Source organism: Pseudonaja textilis, chromosome 1, assembly GCF_049901715.1.
Source record: "Pseudonaja textilis isolate UNSWEBS1 chromosome 1, rPseTex1.2, whole genome shotgun sequence".
Taxonomy (NCBI): Eukaryota; Metazoa; Chordata; class Lepidosauria; order Squamata; family Elapidae; genus Pseudonaja; species Pseudonaja textilis.
In genome coordinates this window covers 101,283,746-101,294,498 of record NC_141990.1, presented here as the reverse complement: position 1 = coordinate 101,294,498, position 10,753 = coordinate 101,283,746, and the positions used below count along the sequence as shown (strand labels likewise).

At 38.0% G+C, this 10,753-nt stretch overlaps 1 protein-coding gene across 5 annotated transcripts; it reads left to right on the top strand.

Annotated features, from left to right (window-relative positions):
• Nucleotides 1-218: 218 nt before the first annotated feature.
• On the top strand, nt 219-7,253 carry MTRES1 (mitochondrial transcription rescue factor 1). 5 transcript variants are annotated; one of them, XM_087913529.1, is made up of 5 exons: nt 221-555; nt 2,154-2,258; nt 3,134-3,578; nt 4,836-4,908; nt 6,875-7,253. In XM_087913529.1, the coding sequence occupies exons 3-5, from the start codon at nt 3,142-3,144 to the stop codon at nt 7,049-7,051; spliced, it is 687 nt and encodes a 228-aa protein (XP_087769655.1). In that variant the 5' UTR covers nt 221-555; nt 2,154-2,258; nt 3,134-3,141; the 3' UTR covers nt 7,052-7,253. The 5 variants fall into 5 exon arrangements, with proteins under 5 accessions (XP_026582440.1, XP_087769655.1, XP_026582442.1 ...); XM_087913541.1 differs by having other exon boundaries at nt 223-311; XM_026726656.2 differs by having other exon boundaries at nt 228-555; nt 2,154-2,242.
• The last annotated feature ends 3,500 nt before the right edge of the window (nt 7,254-10,753 follow it).

Sequence of the window (10,753 nt, the reverse complement as noted above, 5' to 3'; positions counted from 1 at the left end):
CAACTGTAAAGTGAGACCAACCTCTCCTTAGATTAGATCGACCAGAGCCGCAGGGCTAGACACCCCGCACATCTGACTTGGTTCTTCTGAGCCGCGGGAGGAAACACCTCAGCTGAGGGTTGGAAGACTTCGGCCTACAGCCGCCAGGTCCTCCGAGGCTCTTCTTTCCAGCAGGGGTCGCTGTCGCCTCCGACAAAAAGGTGGCTCCGCCTCCGCCGCTGCTCTTTGATCCCTGCGGAAAAGGGGAGAAGGACGGGCACAGAGCGGGGTCCCGCGGCAGGGTTTGGGTTGGAAGCGCCGGGCGCAGGGAGGTAATGTGGCAGGCTGGGTCATAGAGCGGGCAGACAGGCAGGCGGGCGCTGCTCGGCCCCGGGCGAAGAACCAGCGCTTTCCGGTTGGTTCCGTCTGTCTTTTCGGCGAAAGGAGGCCGGAATCGGACGTGGGTCCGCTAGGCAACCGGGCAGAAGGCGGGGGTTACACACGCGGCGCAGGATCTGATCTGCTGCGGGAAGTTTTACAGTCGGGATTGCAGCGCGGTTTTTAACCGTATTTACGGTAGGATTCCGTTGCATTCGACCTTGACGCCTGTCAATGCCCTCTGCGAAGTTTGCACACACACACCCCGCTACCTTATCCAACACCATGGGGCGTTTTACCTCTGTGGCATTTGTGCTTGGATCCTTTGTAAGATCAGGGGATGAGAAAAACGAGGAGTGCGGCTGTGACGGCTATTACCTCGTCTGCCATTCCAGTTAATACCATGGATGCTTGAGATGGTCTGGTCTCTTGTACTTGGCCCCTTGTTATAGGTGTTCTGTGTTATGCAGGTCATATTGTGTGAGACCGTTAACAAGTAAATTCAGTCGGTATAGTATTGCATTCATTTAAGGTTTATTGCACAAATTGCACACTGCCGTGAGGGTTGAATGACTACTTTTTTACTGCTTGTAGAGAATTCCACGGAAGCGCTGATGTTTACAAGTCGTAAAGTTGCCAAGTTTGGAGACCTCTGGCATAAAGTTACAAAGCTGAAAACTAAATGGACTTGCTTCTACTAAGAGACCTACTTTTGATCTTTGTGACCATCTTGGCTTATTTGCAATAACAAAAAGGGATTGATTAGATAGAGTGTAGAGCTTTACCTTCCTTTGATGAATTGATACCCCTAATTTTAAAGGTGGTCCTTGTCTGTCCATTTCTGAAGATGCACCCTCTGGACCTAGGAGATTACTATTATTACTATTACTACAATCGTAATATTTCTGTTTGGGGCAAAGGGCTGGAGAAGGTAATATTTGTACAGTTCAGATCTTCGTGGAGAACACTAATTTTGTTCCCTTGGGACAGAACGAGTTTTGGTCTTGGAAAATAGAACATGTCACTGTGCTTTTATACATTCTGTGGGTGCCATAGAAGGCTAATTTTCCTCAATGCTATTTAACATATATATGATCATCAAGGTGTTTGGATGTGAAATGTCATCAGATGTTAAAGACATGCAAATTGCTTCTTCATGATCTAAAGAGAAAACAGACAAATTTAGAATGATTATTTAGATCAGGGCTGTCAAACTTGTGGCCTGCACTGGCCATGCCCACACCTGGTTTAGCGAAGGGGGGGAAAGACATGATACGTTACGATGCCATGACAACGTGAGTTTACACCCCTGATCTAGATTCTGTTTGGGATGGATAGGACCCAGTAAATTGAAGTGGAATTCTCTCATGACAGCTCATAGATTTCCAGGTGGGGAAATTAGTGAATCTGCCTTGGAGTGGAATTCGATTCCACTTCTTCAGATTTTTATTGTTTTGGCCAGGGTGTGGACTCAAGAGCTTGAATAGTTTCAGATGTTCCTGGAATAGTAATTAATACTAGAGGACCAAGTGACCTTTCAAGGAACACCTACCCAAATCTCTTGTTGCACTGGCTGTAATCTTTCCTGCATATGGAAACCTAGCTATTGTTCTTACTCTGGTAGCCTCATATTTAGATAAGCGGGGGATCTGGCTATGCACACATTGCATCTTTATTGAAGCAACTGACTGGCTACCAATTAACTACCAAACTAAGTTCATGATCTTGTGTTTGACAAAGAGTGCCCTTGAAAACTAGGAAACAGGATACCTAACAGTCTGCTTTTGCCTCTATAGGGCAGGTTGGTTGCTAAGGTGATCAGAGGAAGTCTTGTTGGGCATCCAGTTCTACAGTTGACGTATTGTTATTTTGCTGTTATTCATAGGTGGGCATTCTTTGAGGTGAAAGCCTTGGGATTTTTTTTTCACCAATGTCTAATCTTTTGCACTGCTTTAGTTTATTAAATTTTACAATTTAAATTATTAATTGATTGTAAACTGCTTTAGATTACTTGCCCAAGAAGAAATAAATAAATATTAAATAAATAATGTATAGGTTTAGCTTTCTTTTTTAAGAAAGTTTGAACTGTCAAAGCAGGATGTCACACTGCAGGTCTATGCTTCATTTCTAAATCTAACCCTCTTGAGAAAATAATGAAGATTTCATTGGGGTCTTCATTCCCAACCCACTTTTCAAAATATGGTTCATTACAGTAGACTCAAAACAATTTTTATTAGTCATAGACCAGCATAACAGTAGATTCATAGATAAAGTAATAGATTTCTCCCACTAGTCTTCAATGTCTTGTTTATAGATAGTGTTTATGTGTGTTAGTATCAGGGCAGAGCCTGAAAGGGATAATTATTTGCTGGTAAGTTAATGTAAACCATTGAATGTATTACTGTGAATACAGTAATACAGAACTTTGGCAGATGATTTTGTGAGCATTGTAGATTTTTATCACATCAGTGGTACCTGTTGGTATTATATTGTCTAACCCTACCTAGGACAGCGAAAGAATACTAGCCAGATATCTTTAACTACTTGGATTGTGGGTAGATGATTTTTATATGTAAGATTATAACTGAGTCCCTGGCATTTTTTTAAAAATCACATCACAAGCTACCCATTTGTATTCAGAAATAAATTGAATTAATTCCGTGCAACATATTATTTAATAGGTTTAATGTTGCTTTAGAATATGTAGGAAGTTGCATCATTTCTCTTGGAAGATTTCTAACTTGCAATGCCCTAACTGTTTAATCCTTTGTTCCAGGGTATGCTATGACAGGGTATAAATTACTTCTTGACTCTTTGAGAAATCTAAATGTCTGCCTTGGACTCCTGGTCAAATCTCCTCACAAACTCAGCTCTCCCTGGAGGACCTTTCTTTGCGCTGCAAGCCAATATCCCAGAACAGCAATTCTCTCCAAACATTTCTGTGTTTCTCCCATTCAGCATCATGTATTTTTAATACCATGGTCAAAAAGTGTCACAGGGATTTCAGTCCGACACAAAAGTAACAAAAGCTCACATAAAAATGTGAAACGAACTGTGGAAGAAGACTTGGAGGAGGAAGACACTGATGAAGAGATAACTGATTCAGAAGATGAGTTTGAAGATGATCCCAGCATAGTGAAGAATTATAAAGACCTTGAAAAAGTAGTACAGTCTTTCCGATTCGATGTAATCTTGAAATCTGGTTTAGACATTGCAAGAAAGTAAGTCTAAAAGTTTAAAACAACTTGTAAGTAAAGGGATTAGAAGATATAGCTAATGATATTTTGTTTAATGTTGCTAAGAGCAAGCTAGTTAATGGGTTCCCTCTTAGGGAGACTATTAATATACTTTTTTGGTTTTGCCAATACTAGTAGGTTGAAATAGTATTCTTCGTCAACCTTTCCCAGTCCGGTGCTGATTGTAATAGCATCTGGAAAGCATTAAGTTGGGGAAGGTAATTTAAAATGACTTTTGTAGCTTGTGATTAAAATCCCTATGAAAACAGACTGGTCAGTTAAATACTGTAAATTCGGCTATAAAGAAATAATGTGAACTATTAATATCAGCTGATGGTCATTAAAACAAACAAAATAACTTCTAATGAGACTATTTTTCCAACTTAACTTGCAGTCTCTTGGCTATTCCTCTAATTAAAGCTTCCAGACACTATGATATGCATGCATGTTTCTTGCTTAGATTTTATCATTTGTTTCAGGATTTGGTGTATTTAATATACATAGTAAAAAACTTTGAATGAACAGCAGAAAAATTAGGCATGTGTTACCAACTATTGTTATTTTATTTGCAGAAGGTAACAAAACAGATTTAAGTAGAAATTGTTCCTGATTTTTGATCACAGACCAACAGTTTCTGAACGGATTTACTACAAATATTCAATTAATCACATAATAAGAAGATTGGCATTTTGACCTGAAAGCTGTTTATTTTAAATGTATATTTAACTTATTTGAATGACACATTTTATAACTGGGTTCTCTAAAAAGCTCAAGGAAATCTGAATGAGCTTAATAGGATTGCTTCACCAAAAATATGCATAGGGTTGCAGCTTTATTAAGGTTTAAGAAATGCAACATTGATTTTCCTTCTGTAAAAGCTTACGGTGTGTGGAAGTCCATACAAAGTGAATCAATTGCACTAGAGCGGGAAATGCTGAAATGAAACATTGTTATCATTTATGTTAATTGACATGATCCAGCGCAGTGTTTTTCAACCTTGGCAACTTTAAGATGTATGGACTTCAATTCCCAGAATTTCCCAGCCAGCGTTGCTGTTTGGGGAATTTTGGGAGTTGAAGTCCTCACTTCTTAAAGTCGCCACAGTTGAAAAGCACTGATGCAGCTAAGCTATCTATATACCTACGGTGCAGTGGTAGAAAAGATTATTCTTAGTATTTATTTTTGTAAAAAAAAATAGAAAGAATATTAAATATAAAAAATAAGGTTCTTTTTGTTTTAAAGCAAAGTGGAAGATGCATTCTACAATGGTGAGCTTAGACTAAATGGAGAAAAATTGTGGAAGAAAAGCAGATCGGTAAGACTTTTTGAAATTCACGGTATAACCTAAATCAGAGGTGTCAAACTCGATTTCGCTGAGGGCCGCATCAGGGCTGTGTTAGACCTCAGGGGGCTGGGGTAGACGTGGCTATGGTGGGTATGGCCTTGGTGGGTGTTTGACACAGGCTAAAGATGTAGGTTTTCCCTTCTTTCTTTTCACAGTTCTTTATTATACCATTTTCCTATCTCTTCTACCAGATATTACTAACAAACATTACTTATTCTTCAAACTCCACTAAAATTTTTATTTCTAAATTTATACCCCATTGTTTAATAGTAAATAGCTTTTCCAGGCAGAAAAGCTATTTATACCATTGTATTTTTATTATTCAACTAATAATAAAAATACAATAGCATAAATACATAATACAAGATCTAACAGCTGAAGTAAATTTTCAGGATTGTAAATAGAAATGATTGTCAGTTAGAGATTGTTGATTGTAAATTAAATGGAGCTACAGTATGTAAAATCTGGCATTAAACGGGGATATTAACATAGGATGTTGCTTGTTTTCTATCCAGATCAGGCACTTACTTGAGGCCTCTTGCAGCACTCTGCCAACTAAAAACAGGCTGCTTGGAGGCTCTGCGTGGCCTCCACGCAGCCCATTTCTGGCCTCCCTGGCCTCTTGCAGCAGTCTGCCGGCTGAAAACGGCCCACGTTTTGATTTGATTTGAATCTTATGGGGAAATGATTAAGTTTACATTACAGTAGAGATGCTGTTCGATTCTTAGAGTAAGAGTTCTGTTATTTTGGACATTAGTAAAGGAATTCTGGCAATGGGGAAAGAGAAATGATTCAGTGCCACATCCTACTAATCTTACACTGCCATCCATTCTTCCCATGATCTGGAACTGTGTTGGGGAAATAGGCTGATTTGACCCATCACCTTTTTACAGGCAAGGTAACAGACACACATCATGTTGCTGTACATCATGTGGACTTTTGCTTGGTTCTATGAATCCAGCTGTTGTGGCTTGAAAACTATGGAACAGAACGCAATGGGAATAGTAAAATAGAATCATGGGGTGGGACTTTGGAGGTCTTCAAGTCCAACCCACCTCTCAAGACAGAAGACCTTAACATATCATGATTGTCTTTTTCTTAAAAAAACCTCCAGCAATGGAGCACGCGCAACTCCGGGAGGCAAGTTGTTTAGTTGATTAATTGTTCTTACTGTCAGGAAATGTCTTTGTTCCAGGTTGGATCTCTCTTCGCAAAGCTTCCAGCGATTGCTTCTTGTCCTGCCCTCAGGTGCTTTGGAGCAGGGCTCTCCAACTTTGGCAACTTTAAGACTTGTGGACCAACTCCCAGAATTCCTCAGCCAAAGAACGTGGCCTGAGGAATTCTGGGAGCTGGAAGTCCACAAGTCTTAAAGTTGCCAAGGTTGGAGACCCCTGCTTTGGAGAATAAGCCAAGCCCCTGCAATACTGGAAGACAGCTATCATGTCATCCCTAAGCCTTTTGTTAGGCTAAACATACCTAGTTTCCTGAACTGTTCATTGTAGAATTTAGTCTCCAAATCCCTTTTTGTTGCTGTGCTCTTTCTAGAGTCAAAGTATCTTTTTTGCATCTTAGTGATCAAAGTTGGATATAGTATTCCAAGTGTGGATTCACAGGTGCAGTATATGGTTTATGGTGTCATGTCATATTACTGCTGTAGTTTCTTTATTGTGGCTCTTAAATTTCATGGACTAGAAATGTCTGATAAAAGGTTTACAATAACTTTTTCCTATACTTGCATACATTCTTAAGGCACCACAACATCCTCGAATCATGGAATTTAAGCCACAGAAAAGCAGACCTATTAAACAGCCATCTTGGCAGCTTTCCCCCAAGCTTCAAAATGGTGGGAATGAAAGCACTCAAATCTGTCAGGCAAGTTATTCAGTCACTCAAGGAAAAAAAAGATTATTTTTTTTCTCCTTCCCCCCTTCTTCAGGTAAAGGTTGGTGATACCCTGGATCTGATTCTTGGAGAAGACAAAGAAACAGAAACAGCCGTAGTTATGCGAGTTGTTTTAAAGAAAGCATCTGAGAAGAATGAGAATGATAAATACAAAGTGATGTTGAGACGCTGGAAGAACTTAAAGGTGCCCAAGCAGGATGTATTGAAGTGAATAAATGAATTGCATGTTGTGATTGATTTGTTGTGAGCAATCACATTTATTGTATAATATATAATTTTTTGTTAAACAAAGTTTTTTAAAAAAAGATTATTTGATGGCATGCCACTTTCCTTACTATAAACATTACTTCTGTTCCATGACTTTCACTTGCTGTATGCTATAAATAAATAAATAAATAAATAAATAAATAAAAGGAAACTCTTGGCTTTTACTTAACTACATGACCTAGAAGCTCAAATGCTAATTTTAAGGGGAAAAATTTCTTTTAGAATATTTTTGTCACTTGCAATATCACTAGCTATTTACAGATAGATTAGTAGTATATTTCCATTTCCAGGAATGAAAACTGATATAAGTAATTTCTGTTTGCTTTCCTCTGTATTCAGAGGTGGCAGTGTGGAATGTAGCTAAATCTGCTGGCCACTGTATTTTCACTTGTATAAAGCGGAGTCCCTTCATGCATAAGATGGTTATAAAAATAGAGGTACTGTTACAGTTCAATCATGTGTATCAGGAAAACAAATGTGCTACTTGATTGGATAACTGAGATTGCCATGTATTTTCTCACTTGAAAACCAGTGAACTCTAAAACAGAAATAGATGGGAGTTACTGTTTATGTCACTGTGCGGTGCAGCTCTGCATATTCAATCTTCCATGGACATGTGATCTTATGGCAACTCAGGTGCTCGTTAGAATAGACATTGAGGCCCTGTAACAAAATCCATGTCTGATTTTAATTTAGCTCACTGGCTGCAAAGTACATTTCTTCTCTTTAGTGAACGTACCTTTAAAAAAAATCACGCTACTTCTTATTCAGCTGATGGAACACTTTGGTTGGATTTCATGCTTATTATGGCCCACCTATTAGGAAGATAACAGAGACTTTGCATACCTAAATTATGAGGGCATATCAACTAGTTAGGGAAATGCTAAGAAACCTAAGAGAAAATGTGTGAATTAAAAACCTGTTACCATATCAAAATTAAATTCTGTTAATTGTAGTTCAGTAAATTTCATGTAAGAAACTGTATAAATGCATTTTGTCTTCAAGGATATGCTGATCATTGGAAGCTAAAATGTTTCCAAAATGATACTGGACACAGAAATAATTTTGTGTTGCAGTTTCATTGGTATCTATTTTAACAATAAGATAACAAAAGCACTTTTTATTTTATTGCAGTAATATGTGAGAGGGAAGGAATTACAGGAAGATTGAAAACAACCCTGACAGGAAAAGAAATCAAAATTAAGTACAGAAGTACACAATAAAGAAATGATGCTTTGTTTGAAATTCAGAAAACAATACATGTCCTGAAGATTCTGCCACAGCCTTTCAGCTCTTTTCATAGTTCAGTAGAACCGAAAACCTGATATGTGATTTTTGTCATGTTCAGATGAGCAACAAAAACTATTTCTAAATTGAGGGATATAAAATTAATGCCTTTATATAAATGTATAAGTTTTACTTCAGATTAACATTTATTGACTTATTATAAATCAGAAAATATCTTCTTCTTTACTCTCTAAGAATGGTACATTCAGCTAACAAATATAGCATGTTAGGAAAGCTATTTGAGAGAAAAAGCTGAAACCACCCCCCCTGGCCTTGAGACCAGGAAAAAGTAGTGTAGTACTGCCACATCAAACTCAGCTGGAATTCTCAGGGTCCAGTTCAGTATAGAAGAAACCTTCATAAGACAGTTGAGAAACAAAGTAAAAGATGCAGAGTTACATCATACTTGTTTTTCTTTAAGCCAGTGTGAATTTTAAAGCCAACGCATAAGACTTAAAGTGGAGAGAAATTTGATAGAAAATTAGGAAAGGAAATGTTCTAATCAATCCATTTCTGTCCTCACAATTCCATTTACTCCTTTATTTTTAATTCAGTAAAAATCCATTATTTTCGGAACAGAAAAAAACATTTTTCTAAAGTGACATGTGATACATATTAAGATCCAAGTAACATGTTATAAAAATGGATAAATAGACGTGTCACACACAGTAATTGTATCAACACCTCACTACCACAACAAACTGGATTGTGCAGCAGTTTCAACTAGAAGGCAAAACGGTGCTTCAGAGTGTGCAGCTACAAGTAGCTCTGCTGGCAAATACTTCAAAAATGATGCCTTTTACTGGAATGGCATACAGCTGTCCTATCCTGTTGCATGATCCTAGGAAAACAAATTGTGGTTTAGGGAATTGCAGGCATGTGCTCTAGCTTGTGTGCTCTAAAGCATTTTTCTGCTTTCAGACTAAAATCCCAAAGGTGCTTTTTCAATAGGCAACTGGACACTCTTGTTTTTTCTTTGAAGATGTTTCGTTTCTCATGCAAGAAGCTTCTTCAGCTCTGACTGGATGGTGGGAAATGGAAGAATTTATATTCCTTGCAGACAGCTAGACATTTGCATCCTTTTAGAGAGTTGTTGATGCCACCTGGAGTCTGAAGAGTCACCTGAATAGTGCAAATGGGTGTGGAGCAAAGGTGTCAAACTGGTGGCCCCATTGGCCAGATGTGTCACAGGCAGGCCACACCCATCCCAGCTCTGTGAATGGGGGAAATGTGGTGAAATGTCACGTGATGGCAACATGACACAGTGAGTTTGACACCTGTGGTATGGCGCCTTGGAACTGCTGAAAGGACTGTAGTGTAGACTGAGCCCTCCCCCTTTTTGACAAAGGGCTCTTAAAGAGGGGTCGGAGGCCTTCAATGTCAAAATTGAACAGCCCTCCCTCAAGAGAGGGGAAGGGATACATCATGTATCTCCAGTCTTCAACACAGTCTTTCAGCAGTTCCAAGACAGCTCCACACCAATTTGCACTACTCAAGTGATCCTGAGGACACAGACAAAACTCCAATAGGGCTATATATGTTTGCATATGTGTTATCTATATAATTTGCCAACTGGAACAAGTGTCATATTAGAAATGATTGAAAGTAAATGACATCATCCTTAGCATTGAGTAAGCATTTTATCATACGAGCGTGTGTGTACACACTGATCATTATATATGCAATTTACACTATTCAGGGGAACAGCAAACCCACAGGCAAGGATCAGTTTCTTTTTCTAAACAAATTTATGAGCATTTCAGGAAAAAAAAAATCAGTGGGTTGTATCTGGAAGTTTTGTAAAAATCCATGAAACAAGTTACTGGAACTTGCTAGTCATGACTAATTTCACTGGAACTGAAATACTGTTACCTTTGTTTGGCTTTAATTCAACCCAGCACATACAAGGAAATGTCAGTTTGGGGAGTATGATTTTATTTTGTTAATTTCATGACTTGCAGTAAAAGAAAAAATAACACAATGTAACACATTGTGACACAATACTCTTCAGGAAAAACAAAAAATGTTTTAACGTTTACTGAACATATTTAGTGGAACTATATAATCAATGTTTTTGATCAACTAAACAATGATTAAAGAAAAGTTTATGATCTTTGTGATAATGAAATTATTTAGGTGTCACTGTATTTGAAGATACTAATCAACATATGATAGAGCTTAGTATATAATTCAAATAAAAATATAGATAGTATATTTAATATTTTCAACAGTTTAAAAGCTGCAGTAATTTAACTGATAAAAATATGGACTTAAGCGTTTTGCACATTCCTCAATTCAAGTATTTTTTTTGAAGTAGTGAGTATAACAGGTAATAGCACCACTTTTACTGATACAGAGT

Bases quoted from the DNA above. Each gene is read 5' to 3' on its own strand.
- MTRES1 (XM_026726655.2), top strand. From the start codon at position 3,142: ATGACAGGGTATAAATTACTTCTTGACTCTTTGAGAAATCTAAATGTC. The intron at 3,579-4,835 runs GTAAGTCTAAAA...TTTGTTTTAAAG, and splicing joins GGTTTAGACATTGCAAGAAA to CAAAGTGGAAGATGCATTCT. The intron at 4,909-6,874 runs GTAAGACTTTTT...CCCCTTCTTCAG, and splicing joins TGTGGAAGAAAAGCAGATCG to GTAAAGGTTGGTGATACCCT.